We start from the raw sequence: 15529 nt of genomic DNA on the forward strand, positions 1-15529 counted from the left end.
GGTCCTGAAGAATCAATGCAGCAGCAGGTCTTGTCAAGAGAAATGTATTTGTAGAGTAACAGATGTAAACTTTGAAAACGAAACTACTTCAGAAAAACACAGATCTTACTAGTATTTTCTTTCTGCCAAAGCTGACATACTCTTTTTCTTCTGAAAAAAAGAATTCCGATGAACTTTTTTTTTCAGTATCTTACCTGAAAGCCACAGCAGCACAGATTTATTGTGCATAAGATTATAGTTTAGTTTGTCACACTGCACAGAGCTCACCACTGCAGTGTAAAAACCCTATCTTTTCTTTTCCCCAGTCCTCATTTTACCAGCCCACCTTCCCACCCATACATTTACAAGCAGTACCCTGTACTTGTCTGAGTAAAGTTTAGACTAAAAGCCATCAAAGCCCTTTCCCCCATAATGACTCTCCCTAACTGCATGGCTGCGGTCCCAACCCCTCAGGAATACCGACATTTTCAAATGAGACACAGGTGACCAGTGTAACTTTTTCTAACACAGAAAAACTGTGCTCATTTTATAGTTTTCTTAGAAAAATGTAACATTTCAAGTTCCGTTAAGATAGGCAGCTGAAGGTAAAAGTACATTTCAAGGCACAGAGTATCTATAACCTACATTCAACAGCCATTTTAAGGATCCTGAAGGACTTTCAACTTGCATAAAAACATCAGTGATTAATACCCAAGACTGGGAGCACAAGCAGCTCCGTGGCCCAGTAAGGGCATTTTATACCAACCCCAGCTTTGTGCAAACCACCACAGCTAGCATAGGGAGTCACGATTATAAGCTTTAGTTAAGTAACACCACCAATAACAGCCTTCAGGAACTTCCAGATATTTCCTGGAAATGTATCTGCATAAAAACAGACAAACTGTATTGTTTAAGGGCAGTCCAGAAGCCTTTTAAAGACAGCTTGTCCAGGAATATTTTGAGTGGTACCCTTACTTACAATAGAGAGGATGCACAATATAGGACTTGTAAGGCTGCAGAAGGTGCATCCACTCACACATACAGAGGAGGGATTGAGAGGGAAGGAGAAAAGGAAAGCACTGGGATTACAAAGAGTCACAGTGCTTAACATGACATCTCTGAGATCTTCTGGACTTACTGCAGGAACCCATCTGCCTAACCTTCAGGGAGGCAAAAGAAATGAAAAATCAGATCCTCTCCTGTTTGCTTAGTAGCAGGTCTTGCTCCATCAGAACAGACATGGGAAAAGCGGAAGGCTAGACTGGGTGAGGGAAGCATCCGTCCTTGGTTGCAGAGAGGGCCTCAGTACGGCTGCTGGGCTGCCTTGCTTGAGTCAGGCCACTGTGGAGAGGCATCCTGCTGATCAATTGGCTCATAGGTGTTGCGGTCCTGGCCTGCACAGGTTACACCTGGACAGAGAAGAAAGAGAACAAGCTTGGGAAAAAACCAAAAGCACAAGAACTGAATCCCCTAGAAGAAACCAACAGCTCAGGAGCACACCACATTAGCTGCTCTATCAACTCCCAAGTGATGGATTCTCTGATCTACACAGGCAGGACGTAAGAAAACTCATCCTTCCAACAACTGCAAAATGACTGAGATACATTTGAACATGCCTCTTCATTCCCTAGGAATTGCCCTTTTAGTAGCCACATGGCTGTGTGGAAAGCAAGACCTGCAATGCTACATAGCAGCATAACAGGCTCCTGTAAAAGCATATTTCAGCAAGATCAAGTTTATGAGATCTAGTGGGAAAATGAGCAGACAAAAACAGAAGCAGCAGGAACGAACCATGGGTAGCTGGTAGCACAGATTTAAGAGCATGATTCACCCATGAACCACTCTTCCCAACAACACAGCTATGCCTCAAGTCTGCCACACCATGGCGCTCAATTTGAACCCACCAGTGCTCCCAACTGCACTTTGAACAATTTGACCGTGGTACAAGAATGGTACAAAATCATGTTTACTGTCCAGGGGATAAGCAGGGAAAGAAGAGAGACAGAGAATGTGCATGGAAAGCTCTTTATCTAGAGACCAGGCATCTGCAATTGCAAGAAAGCAATCTGAATCACAGGTGGGCACCAAACCATAACAGAGGCTTGTTCTATGCAGCAAGGATGCTGCCAAGCAACAAAAAGGGATTTTGTGTGGAAAGAAAACGAGACAGAGAAGGCCAGGAAAAATGCAATGCTGTTAGGTTCAAAATTAAAATGCCATACAGCAGAAAGATGCGAGAGGAAATTTGTCAGCTGCATTTGACAAAACAACAGCACAGTTTGTACTGAAAATCTTGTGAGGAAAAGAGTTCAGAAGAGGATATGAAACCACAAAGTGTCTGAATTCCAAACCATGCCTGAGAGGAGGCTCTCAGACAGTATCACGCCTGTGTTGGGATAGTGTGCTTGAAAAGGAGTACTCCCAAACTCCAATGATACCTATGCTTTCCATGGGATTCAAATGTCAAGTCCCAGTTACAAGCACAGTGAGCAGCTAAAAAAAGTTGGCACAAACATGGCCCACAGCAAGGCACTGCAGTTGACTCACAGTCCTTCTGACCCAGGTAAGACAGATCTGTCTGGCACTTGCAAAAGCAGCTGATGGAGAAGACATCCACATTCCACCAGTAGAGAGATGCAAACAGTACATAGCACCCCAAGCTATGGTTTCCTTCCACGGCCTCTCCTCCTCTGCAGGTATCCACCTCTTCACTGGCAGCTGCTTTGCTAGCACCAAAGCAGCACAAGTGACAGCTTTCAAACACTGTAATGCAGTTATACCATCCTCTGTCCTGCACAGCCTTCTTAGGAAGGCAAAAAGATAACTGTGCCAGGCCGCTGGTTTTGCCAGTGTGAACTCCCACACAGCAAACAATCCTTGGCGGCTGAACTAGCACCAGGCACGCTTGGCAAAGCTGACTGAGACCCAGGACATCCAGCCACAGCCCCTTCTCTCTGGAAAGGCTGCCACATTATCATTAGCAAGTACAACCAGGAGAAAAATGAGTGCCTCCAGGCAAAGTCCCTCGAAGTAAACATCAATCCCATTTTTCAGGTGAGGAAATGGAGGTCCAAAGCAATCAAGGTAGCTAGGGCATGTGATGCCCAGAGAAAACATGGGGTTAGAAATCCAGCTTCTTTCCCTTTCATGCATAATCCAGCTAGAGGGGATGCTGCCTCTACTTTTCCCCAGAAGGAAAAGAAAGGATTGACAAAGAGAGAAGGACACCCAAAGGCTTCCAACAAGCACACACAAATGCAGGAGGAGGAAGAGAGGAAAAGCCTCTCAGTTATATTGAAAAAGAGAGACAGCAGTGGTATCAATACCATTGTGGGCAAAATGGCTGTCAGACGAGGACTCCAGGTCTGCAAGGGAAGAGAGGAAGAATGTAAGTTTAAGGCCTAAGACACACCAGAACCACAAAAGGGGAGAACAGACATGAGCAAGAGAGGGCAAGCATCCCCTCTCCCTGGAAAGGGGGGCAGAATCCAGCTGCACAGAGCTGAGGCTGAAGGGTCCAAAGTGCAGGGTGGTCTCCCTAACACCAGAGGAGGTGGCCCACACTGATGTGGAGGCAGAGGAAGCGTCCTACCTATGTTAAAAGTGTACTCTCCTCCACGCTCCTGATACATTCGGTATACCAAATAGCAGGACACAGGTTTGAGGAGGAGGCTGAAGATGGCCATGCCCATACTGAAACGATTCACATCAGTGAGATAGTTGTTTGGAGGGTAGACAACAGAGATGTGAATGATGTCTGTGAGGACTGTGAGCAGCAGGCCAGTCAGGAACTGGAAAAAAGAGAGAATGGGACATGAACTGAATAGGGGATTAACCACTAGGAGTAACAGTTACAGCATCTATTTCTTGTGAGATCTGTGTTCACACAATCATGCCTTTGCCCCAGTATCACACATTGCTAACCCTCGACACTGCCCCAGGTAGACAGAGATTCCTAAACGAATGATCTTGTATTTCGTGCATTTTCTTCACATCTGTCAGGCACCTTCTCACGATATCTCTTTAATGTTCAGAGAAGGGTTTTATAAAGCCCCTCCAACTCAAGCATATTAAATGCTTTGAGTTCTCACCTGGCATTACAAGTCACAGTTACAAGCAGGCAAAAAAAGTAAGAATCAAGTATGCTTCACCTCTGAGAAGCAAAATAAGTGACAGTGGATGCTTTTCACCATGTTTTACAGTGCTCATAGATTTATAGGCTCTCTTAAGAAAAACCAAAACAACCCAAACATGGAATTTGACTTGTTCACTGCTGTACTGGGAACAGCTGACAGCCATCACTGACTCAGAGAAGCTGTCTCTGCCCTCCACCCTCTCCCTGGGCAGCCTCATGAAAGCAAATACCCTCACACTCACCATCATGATGGCATCGAGGGAATCTCGCTGCACAATGGCCCAGATCCCCACTGCAAGGACACTGAAATTTCCCCAGGCATAGGAGGCTTGAAACATGTCATTCATGCATCCCCTACCAAACAAGACAAAAAAAACCCAGCCCACATTCACAATAAGCCTCCAACAGTTTGTTTGCATCCAGCCCTGTTCCCATACAAACACCTCACCCTTAGATTTAGGTTCTCCTTGCACACAGACAAGCACAAGCAGGGAATGCTGACTGCCCAAGCATGTCCCATACCTATTTTGAAGGAATACCCTCTTCTTACCCAGGCCAGGCCAGTTACCAATCACTCACCACACTGTGAGCAGCCAGTGTACCACGATGATGGCCTATGAAAAAAAAAGAGAGTAAGACAGTTCAGCAAGTTGGGAGAACTGTAGGAGGACTGACATGAAATGACACCATCTTGTTTCTGAGGGACGGGTGGAAGAGTGCCCTGGACCCATGAACCAGTGCAGAAAGCTGGCGTAGCAACTGGGACAGTGAAGACAAAAACATTTTTCTCTGCTTCTGTTGCTGAGTATTTCCTGTGGTGCTACACTGTAGTCATTCATTATTGTTGTCATCTCCGTCAACAGTTGATTCAGGGCCCACTTAGGCTTTTGTAAATGGGTTATTGATTTTGGAGTTCCAGAAGAGTTTGTACAGAAAGCCCAGCAATCCGATTCACTCTATGTTAGCACAGTTTATACACGACCAATCTGGCACTCCACCACCAAGAAGTCCATGCAAAGTCATGCCTGCAGCCCCCAGCAATTTCACTCCAGTCCTTGTAAATCCTCCTTTTACCTCCTTCCAGTCCGTTCAGAGTAGTGGCTCAATGTCACTGCAGTATTAACAGACCCAAATGCATCTTCTCGGAACCCGAGAACCTGATCCTGCCATAGTACACAGCTCTTTTCTTTCCCAGTGAAGCCACCAGAACCCAAATGCCAGCAGTGCCCTAAGTAGCAATAAGACAATGCTGGCACAGATTCTGTACTTTGCAAGTGTCCCTAATGATCCTGATCCTTGTGCCCAAAGGGACAAATCCAAGCAGAACTCATCTTACTGTAACAAGTGACACAAGGATTCTCTTCACCAGCACTTGACATTTCTGTAACCAAGGAGACATACTCTACATGTTTATTAAGACAGCAGATAGGAACAAGAATATACCATTTTCAGTCTTTTTCTATACATATATCCATGTGCTCACTTGCTTCTGAGCCTGCTGGCCAATTGCAACAAAGGGAGATCAGTCATATTCACGCTCTAAACGTTTGTGAAAACAAGACGACAGGGTCTATTAGCAGCCTCTCAAAAGAAAGGTTGAAGCCTGGACTTATCAGAGGATCCACAGGAAACAGGCACTCTTCCATTTTTTCTAGGTGTGAGAAAGGCTCCAACTGCCATTTATACTGACCTCGGTATTAAAAAAAAAACAACCCACCACTAAAATCCCTCTGAAGCACACTCCTCCACACAAAAAAAAAAGATCTGGAAATGAGTAAGTAGCAAAAGGCTAAATTCCTTGGTGAACACAGGAAAGCTGTTTGGGGACAGGAGCATTAAGAGACTAAAAAAAATATTAAGATCTATGTTCACAGACTTAAAACACCTACCTGTGCTCTAACTTAATCCAAAACTAGTTGCTCAAGAAGAGAGTTAATAACCAATGAACAGGTGACATGAGTTAAGGGCAGCCAGGAAACCAACAGGAGTGACACATCTGCTGTGGCTCACCCTGCTCTGCCAAGATACCACAATTTAGATGCCTTGCGACAAGACAGAGCTCTTGCTTCACTGCAGTTCCCTAGCACATCTACTGAGCATCCACCCTGGGCAGTCTAGATTTTGCCGTAACTTCAAACACTGCTTAAACAGATTTTTTTATTATTTTTTAATTGTTCGTGAAGGCCTACAAAATCCTTCGCCCCCCCCAACCCCCTTTCCCTTCTCCCCAGTTGTGCCATGGAGACCAGGCAGAAACTGCTAATCAGGAAAATACAAGACATTCTTGGATAAGAATGTAGACATGCAAATAGCATTTACTCAGGAGACTATCATAACATCAGGGAAATTCTTAATTAGGTAGTATTTAATTGCATGTTACATACCCGCAAGACCCCTCAAGGCTCACCAGTTAACATAATTAGGCAGGGTGGCTTTTTTTTTTTAAAGCTGTCTAGATCAATATTGCAGTTATTAAATTATGAAGCAAGCTTAATTCATCAGCATAAAGTCAGGTAAACTAGGGCTGATAGTATGAGAGGCTGCTGAAATAAAACCAAGACATTCACCTCCTGGTTATTAGTCCAATTTACCCGGCAGTTCTTCAGGGCACTATGGAATTAGCTGGTGGTTTTGGTACTCTTGAACATACAAAACGTAGTGTTAATGACAAACATTCCTTAAAGCTACAGTCACTATGTGAGATCAGATAATTTGCAGGCAGTCTCCTGATGAGACAGCAGCAGAATTCAAATTTTTTCCATCTGTTCAAGGACTTAAGTCTGTACCTAAGAAAGGGATACATTTCTTTTGAGAAGATAACTCCTAAGACTTGAACTAGTGCTGAGAGCAGAAAATAAGAAAGGTGGGACCTTTGCCCCCATCCCTTCTGGGCAGAAGGATGACCACGTGATTAAAAGCATCCTACTGGAAACTGGGGACAGCTAAGGGGAATTCCTAGCTCCTCTGCAAATCCCAGCATGTGATGGAACTAATTGCCAAGCACAAAAAGAGCCTGGGTCTCATTACATGGGAAACTCTTCGGAACAGGAACTCACTCCTTTAAGCACGTTTCAGCACAGAACCTAGCACAAGGCTGAATTTTGACTAAGTTGAAAATTACATGGCTCCAAATTACAGTTATTTTCTTGTAATATCTAACTTTTAAAATTTAACTTACTTGGGGCAGGGGGTGTGGGGTGGGGTGAGCTCATCTACCCTGTGAGATATTCACCTGAGGATATACTAACCAAAAATCTAGACCCGAGAGGCCACCTGTGAGTGAGCCACCTGTGAGGATGCTCCTCATTATTATAGCAGAGTGATAATAATGAGAGCGGTTAGGCAGTGGAACAGGCTATCCAGCAGGGTTGTCATGGCTCTATCCTTAGAAATTCTTATAAGTCAGCTGAATTTTGAGTTGAGCTATTTGGTCTAACTTTGAAGTTAGCTTTGCTTTGAGCAGGAGATTGGACTAGATGGCATAGAGAGGCCTCTTTTAATCTAACTTATTCTGTGACCTACCATTTAAAAATGCCAAAGTATAAAACATATGTTTCTAGGCACATGGATTGTAGGGCACGGTCCAGGCTTGATCAAACTCAAACTCTGTATTTCAAGGCTCGGCATAGTTATTGCAATAATCCTAGGTGTCAAGCATTCACTGCAAAATACGGCTATGCTGCTTCTCACATGCTTTGCTGAGCATTACTATCAGAGCTGAGCCAGCAGATGCTGTTTCATGAGCATGATCCTCATCCACTCTAGGGCAAAGCCTGCTACATTAATTTCATAGTTCTGGAAGTAACTTAAAGAGAGCCCTCAAGGCTAAGACCTGGCTACGTTCTGGCACAAACACAGCTCAGTCATGCAGTTTTCTTGGAGCTATTTCTATCACGAGGCTCATCTTTTGTAATCTCACAGAAACTGTAAGTAGATCATGCCAGTGAAGAGCAGCAGGGTGTGTTATTTCCGGTCCCTTTCTGAATAAGGATCTTTCCCACCTTTGCAATATGTTTTGGGGAAGCAGGCCCTAACTCAGGAATGCTACAAAAATACAGGTGCGCTTATAAATTTGATATTCCGCAGCTCTTCAGCCTCAGTACCAGCAGACTTGACAACAAGGAATTTCTTAATGCTAAAAACAGTTTGCCCAGGACGAGCTCACTCTTACCTAGGAAGAGATTTGGGAATGGTTGTCTGAAATCAGAGAAGAAAGGCAACATTTTAGTTGTGTTGTCATGGTGACTCATTCATTCAGAAAGTCTGTTTTTCAGCTCCCCTAGCTCCACCTCCCATGGTAAAACATGTATTTCAGGTTGGCAAACTTTTTAATTAAATGTCCTTATTTTTCATTGTTGTTTTAGCATTGGGGGTAAAAAAATAAAACTAAATTAAAAAACAAAGCAGAAGGCAAGATCTTTTAATCTTCCTAGTGTCCTGGGAATCACACAATAGTCCAAAACTGTCAGAGCAAAGTATCAGACAGCTTCCAGACTGTAACAGCAGTCCCCGAGAAGTCCATTTGCTTACTTGCCTCGAAGAAGGGAAGCTGCTTTTCTTGGTGAACCAGTAAGAGGGGGACGCCAAGCTTTGATTTAGCACAGCCACATGAAAGCCTGCCTGTACAAAGCTTAATTCATAACGGTAGCTGAGGTAACACTATCCTCCCACCCAGCCTGTAGGCAAGCTGCTCCCAGGCCACTGCTCACAGATTTACGAATCAATAGCAGGAAAAAAAACCTGATGTGTTCAGTGATGCTTTCATTCTCTGGGCAAAGTTTTAAAGAAAGCATCTGAAACTCGCTGTACCAAACAAGATACACAAAGTTGTTAAGCTGGAAAAAGGCATATACACCTAGAGATCTCAGGGCTCTGAAAATATGAAAGACAAAAAAAGAGTCACCTGTCTGGTATGAGGGAAGGTGCAAAAAAGAGATTTTAGCATCCTCCAGGTTCTCCGCAAGGATGTGCTTCTTCCCAAAGTGAAAAGTGTAACGTAACTGTGATAAGTCCCTTATTTCCCATTTCTCTAGTTACCAGATATTCACTGAAATCTTCAGACTGCCCCAGTTGAAGCCCCACCCCCCCCAACAGAGAAGCAACTTCAGTTATCTACCAGATGATAACCCCAAAGTGGGATGGTCTTTCTAAGATATTTCGCCTGACAAGCAAAAACTTTGCCTCCTCAGGATCCTGTGCAGTGCTGATCCTGGATTAGCTCTGGTCAGCTGAGCTGGAAGCCTCCACGGACACAAGTTAATAATCAGCTGCTGTCCCAAGCCAGTCCTTGGCCACTTCAGCAACTGCCCTGAAGTAAGAGAGAACCCTGGAATCACTGCCGGCCGTCCTACAGGGCCAAGAGCTTTTTGCAAAGTTTGTCGACGTGATGAAAAAGTTTAGAAACACCAGTCCTTCCTCCTCGGGGGCCTCCGCATGCCCTGCCCAGGCCCTCAGGCAGGTCCTGGACCTGCGGGAGAGGCGGGAGAGGGGAGGCCGGGCCCAGCGCCCGCTCCCGGGACCGCCGTCCCGCCGCCCCACGCCCACCCGCTCCCGGAGCCGCGGCCGAGGAAAGGAAGAAGAAGAAGAAGAAGAGCGCTGCCGCCGCCCCGACACACCCCCCCTCGCATCGCTCCCGCTCCTCACGGCGGCCCCGCCGCCGGCTCTCTCCGAGCCCGCGGAGACCGAGCGGGTCGCTGGAAAGGGCCCTCCCCGCCAGGGAAGACCGGGAGCGGCTCGGCCCCGCGGCCCCTACCTTGAGGTTAACGGCGGGCAGCTCCATGGCAGCGGCTCCCGGCGGCGGGGCCGCCTCACGCGGGGCCGGGCCCGGCCCCGCCGCCACGGCCTGGCCCAGGGGAGGGCGGTGGGGCGGGAGGAGGCGGGACACCGCCCCGCCGCGCCCCACGGAGCCGCCCCGCCCGGCCCGACGGCGGGTCCCGGCCCCACGGCGGGCCCTCGGTGCGGGGCGATGGGGCGGCCCCTGCCCTCAGCCGTGGCCCCGGCCGCCGCGGCCGATGCGCCGTGGCTCCGGAGCGTGCCTTCGTGGCCTGGGTGGCGAGTGGTGGTTTCTTGCCAGACGGCCGAATTCCAGCCGAGGAAACAGCCCGGGTGCTGTGGCTACCTGGTGCGCATTGCCCAGCACCTGCTTCCGAAACAGAAAGCCACCACCGGGTTACAAGTGTACCTGGATGGGCTTGTTGACTCCAAACACCCGGCCAGGCGGGTCATGCTGCTGCCTACACTGCTGCTACAATGCAGCTGAGGGAAGCTTTGCCAGCATACTCGGGCTGCAGTCAGAGTCCGGGAAGGCTAAAGCGTGTATAGGACTTAGCAGCTTTCTGGAGGAAGAGGAAGCTTTTGTGCACACATCCGTACTGTGGCAAAAAGGTGAGGGGTGACAAAGGGACTCTTGATAAACACCAATGAAAAAGCAACTGCGAGGCACTAGCTGTGCTCAGCTGTATCACACGACGAGCAAGTCAAGTTCAGGTCAATCCTTGCGGTTGAGCACTGAGTCTCTAGCCATGTTGCTAGAATGGCTGGCAGATACTTAGTTGTCTCCTTCGGCTCTAGATTTTTCCCTAGAACTAGGTGACTGAACTCTTTGCCTAAAAGCCTGGTACATATCACAAGTTCTTAATCTCTCATTCTGAAAGAAACTTCTCCCATTTTAGAGCTAGGGAAGTTGATAAGGGACCAACCCAACCCCACACAGTACAGTTATAACTTATCATTTCCTGTCCAGTTCATAATAGCAGTTTTCTCCCCACATATGGTAAATGAACTAACAGCCAAGAAGTCAGTACAACCCCTCTCAAACCCTTGCCCAATGTATGCTTTACCCGTCTGCAGTGTAAGACTACAATGTTTTACTGGGTCAGTTGCTTTCTTGTCATCATGTATGCTTACAGAAAAGACGGGGCCTCTAAGGAATGAGCAAGGAGTCAGAAGTTCATTGCAGAAGCTGAATGTGGAAATGTACGAGTCATCCTTCAATCTCATTTCCAGTTCAAGCAGTGCAGTGCAAGGTTATGCATGAGAATCATGCAGTACTGAGCCTACACCCTGACATTCTCAAACAAGCCACAAATGTAGCCCTATGTAGCCTGTTCTTCACTGCACCCCGAGTGCTATTCAATGCTAATATGCAGCGCACTTGACTATGTCCCAAGGCAAAGTATTAAATGTCAGAATGAAACAACCTAGAAAATGCTATCCAGAGAAAGCAGCAGAACGAAACGGACTGGCTGCATAGCTCAGAACAGCAGTAAAAAAAAAGAGGCTGTGAAAGTTCCCCCCCCCCCCGGGTTCTCTGAATGTGCTACTTTACCAAATGAAAGATTGAAATATAACTCATCTATTGCCACATGTGACTTCATTTCCATTGGTGTGCCTTGCAGGGAAGCCCTGTCTCTGTTCACAGAAGTAGTGGCATCAAATGGAATCAATGCTAGTGGTCCCAGTAATGGCAAGGACTGGTTTTATCCTAAATGACAAAAACAAGATGTGACACCTGGAGTGGGGGGGCTGGCTCAGTGTTTGGGTGCAAAGAGTGATAGGGATACCCTTCTGCCAGGATAGGTATCTATAGAAGGAGAACTGTTTGTTATAAAGACAAATCCCAGTGTCCCAGTTTAAGTATAAGCACTGTTTAGATGCAGCTGTCTGTGGGCGTCTTTGCTCCTTTCAGCATTCTCACTCAGTCTGAGTGAGACAGATTCTCATTATCATTTATGCAGCATGAGCCATAATTTGGATTGATGTGACTGCTGTTTAATGCAGAGCATTCGTTTCCCCTTGTACAATAAAAGTGCTTTACTTCATTTTGTTCATCAACGTATTGTGCAATTAATTCAGCCCTCTTTATTATATCCTGGGCTTGCATGTCATGGACTCGAGGGACTTAGAAATGTCTTAATGATCTCATGGATATGAAAACAATGAGAGCTACGATAGACATTATGCGTTTGCACGCCTCTCACACCTATCTGATCTGGGGGGTTTGGTTGTTTTTTATCTCTGCTTTGCTTTGCTCGTACCTTGTAAATTGCCTCTCTGTGTAACCTGCTGTCTCTGTTCCCTTCCCTAGGCTTGATAACTCAAAGTAACATAAACATGGTGTGAAAGATAAGCAGCAAGTTAAAGAAGACCTGCAGGGAGAAAAAGATGACCCAGGCTACTAGAAACAGGATATGGAGATTTTCCTGACTAGAAGACCAGTCCAGGTGAGTTCAGCTCACTGCAACTAATATTCAGTAATTAGCTGGTTTATGTCAAATATATTGGTGGTATGTTTTGTGCAGATTGAGTGAACACCTAATATGCATATGGCTCCCTTCCTGACAGCATGAAAGTCATATTAGTAAGGCAGAAATGCTTTCCTTTGAGTTTTCAGGACACTGTACCCTTGGTGGGTAAGGTGATAGAAACACTGTGGGGAAGCAGAGGAGCTATTACAATTGTTCCTCCTGTCCTTATCTGGCCTGTGGGGATGGAGACAAGCTCACCCTTCATGGTTCTGTCCTTCTTGTCCCTCACTTGGGGTCTAGCCTGAGGGTAACTAAAGGCTGCAGCTGACACCGGTGTCTTTGCGTTGTGCCCCTGGGTGGGGAGCTGAGGGCAATGAAAGTATCAGCTCAGGAGAAATGCGCAGAGCCTTTCTGAATAAGCAGCGAGGAAGGGCATATAGAAGTTGTCCTGGCTTTACAAATTCCCTTTTAAATCCCAATGGGAAATCAGCAAGCAGAAACATTATTTGGGTTGCAGGGGAAACTGGAGGCATTTTGTAACGGGGGTGGGGAGCCTCCTCCTGCAACTTTACTGCAAAACAGTCTATGGCAAGATGATTTGGGGAGTTCAGAGGGTTGCACTAATGTGGTATCTTGACAAGTGCACTTGAAAGTCCTTTCCAATCTCAGCAAGGAAGAGCTGCTCCTCTGTTTTTCTAAAATCTAACTAGAGCTTTGAGATATAATTGAGGGACTACTCTTCAAGGTTCACTGGCGCTCTAGAAAATGAAGAGACATACCAAAAATGGCATTATGGGGTACATATGATCACTCAGAACATTCCAAGAAAACAACAGCCCTCATTTTTACTGATTAAAAAAAATATGAAAGGGATGCTTTTTCCAGGCTTTATGTACCAGAGAGTGACTGGCATGGACTTGAACAATGTAGTATAGCATGGGTTTGAAATTGAAGCACTTTCACACACTGTGGATTGACAACAGGGCAATTAGTGGGGGGGTTGGGGGGGTGGGGGTGGGAGAAGAGAGCAGAGAGGGTTTCAGTAAAACACCCCCAAGCTAAAATGAATGCATACTATTACAGACCTGAGACAGAATGATTCCCAAGTGTTTTAATTTGTGCTTCTACTCCTTGTCTCCCTTGCAGTCATCATTTTGGCAACTGCCAGCAACATCCCCGAGATTCAACAGCATTTGCCGAGCAGGCAGCTGCTGAGATGATTATGTCAAATCAGCACGCTGTCCTCTCTTTTCCATGTCTAATGATTCTCACCCTCAGAGAAGTGGTTTAAAATGATGCATACCCCTTGGACTGTGAGGCTGCTAACAGCAGTAGCTGTAGAGCAGGAGTTTGGGTGGGACTGTCACTCACCTTTCTTAAATGCATGCCCTGCAATTAACTTTAAAAATTATTCCACAGAGCCCTGCTATGGCTGGTTTGGGCCTGATCCAAAGTCCTTTCAAGACAATAGAAAATCTTGCAAATGCTCTGGCTTAAGCTCTCTGGGGGCAGCAGAAAAGCTGAGCTTGTGTGAATTCTTAATTTGAGTTTCTCAAACAATCGGTTGAGAAGAACATATAAATCAAGGCTTGCTTGACATTTGCCTCCCTCTCTCTCAGTCAGACCTAATGCCCCCAAAGGCAGAACTGTCACTGCGCTGCGACTGGGAGATACTGGGAAGGAAGGGGAAAGTTGCTAAATGTAACCCAGTGATACTGTTGTTCTGCAGCTGCTGCCAAGCCCTAGAGACAGCATAGAGCAGCACTAAAAAGCTTTGCTACACTCAGAAGGGGGCTGGACTTGTTGTACAAATGTTTCCCTGGGGTTTTATATCACAGGCTGGTCTTGCATTCCACCCCTTGGCATGTTATTTACTCAACAGCTTTCCCTTGCACTGCAATTGCAAAGTCAGTAGTTGATCTGGCTGATACATAAATCAGGTCGTCTGATGCATTTCACACTGCTGTGGCTGTGCAGCATGTGCCTGTGCCACTGCTCACCCTTTCTGCTTCACCTCTGCAACATCACTGTTCAATTCAGAAAGAATGGGTCTTGGTCATGAGCTCTCTTTCTGAAATTCCAGTGTGAGCAATCAATCCAGTAATCCTGTGACTTGATTTATAATAATTAATCAATTTTCACTGACCTTAGACATTTAACTAATCCCAACAATTAAGAATAATCTGTTCTTTATAGTCAGAGTTAGTAGCAGACTGAAAGCTGAAAAAACAAGCTGAAGAAGCAAGTCTCCTTTTGGAGTCTAAAAGCTCTGGCTTCAAATTCAGACTTGCCGTTTAAGCCTACTAGTATTTCACATCACTTGCAAAACAGTCTTGTCCAAAACACTGCCCAGGATCCTACACAGATTCCATATGTAATTAGTGTATGGGGCAATGAATACCTGCACCACCAAGGATAAAGACCCCTGCCGAACTTCCTGCTTGCTTTCAGTTGTACTGTTCCAACACTGACCTCTGCTCCTATATTGGAACGCAGCAAAACCTGGCTTTGATAATAGCTATGCATGTGGTTCTCATCGGTGTCACACAACCCAGGGTTTGAGAGCTCTGCAATTGGCTGCCATCAATTAAGGCCTTTTTCCCTTTATGCTTCCACTGACAATAGCCCTGGCAGCACCACCCACTATTCTGCATCTAGGCTGAGGGAGGGGCTGCATTTCTCCGTCTGGGTTAACAAATTGCATCCTTGCTGCCATGGCATACAGCTGGAAGCAAAATACCTTTCTTTACTCCTGCCTTTTGGGCTAGGACTGCAATGCTGTAAGCAGAAATCTAAATAGCTACATTCAACAGAGTGGTAGGTTTTTGCCGAAATGCTCCTTTACAAATTCCTCCTTTAGCATACCTCCTCGCAGTGCAGGTGTATGTGGGTCAGAACTAATACTGTATTCACAGCATATCTTTGTAGTCATGACTGGCCACTCATCATATTAGGGGCATAAACTATTATGCTAGCAGCATTTGAGTGAATATACAATGCAGAGTGACACTTCAACAGAAACAGGAGTGCAAAATGGAGATTTGCCTAGCTAAGTGGAACACAGCAGGGTTTAGGGAAGCAGTTTAGTGAAGAAGATTCTGACCACAGCCCCAGGATTAATATTTCTGTTCCTACAAAAAATCTGTACATCTCCAGATTCTTGAACTGA

The 15529-nt window shown here is 45.9% G+C and overlaps 1 protein-coding gene across 7 annotated transcripts; it reads right to left on the minus strand.

Moving 5' to 3' along the window:
- Positions 1-492: 492 nt before the first annotated feature.
- On the minus strand, positions 493-10436 carry AGTRAP (angiotensin II receptor associated protein). 7 transcript variants are annotated; one of them, XM_075114044.1, is made up of 6 exons: positions 10296-10436; positions 4665-4728; positions 4357-4468; positions 3572-3770; positions 3306-3344; positions 493-1388 (listed from the first exon to the last, which is right to left on the minus strand). In XM_075114044.1, the coding sequence occupies exons 3-6, from the start codon at positions 4459-4461 to the stop codon at positions 1282-1284; spliced, it is 450 nt and encodes a 149-aa protein (XP_074970145.1). In that variant the 5' UTR covers positions 4462-4468; positions 4665-4728; positions 10296-10436; the 3' UTR covers positions 493-1281. The 7 variants fall into 7 exon arrangements, with proteins under 7 accessions (XP_074970145.1, XP_074970144.1, XP_074970143.1 ...); XM_075114043.1 differs by having other exon boundaries at positions 4637-4728; XM_075114042.1 differs by having other exon boundaries at positions 4694-4728; positions 10296-10435.
- Positions 10437-15529: the final 5093 nt, after the last annotated feature.

Source organism: Phalacrocorax aristotelis, chromosome 19 (assembly GCF_949628215.1).
Source record: "Phalacrocorax aristotelis chromosome 19, bGulAri2.1, whole genome shotgun sequence".
Classification (NCBI taxonomy): domain Eukaryota; kingdom Metazoa; phylum Chordata; class Aves; order Suliformes; family Phalacrocoracidae; genus Phalacrocorax; species Phalacrocorax aristotelis.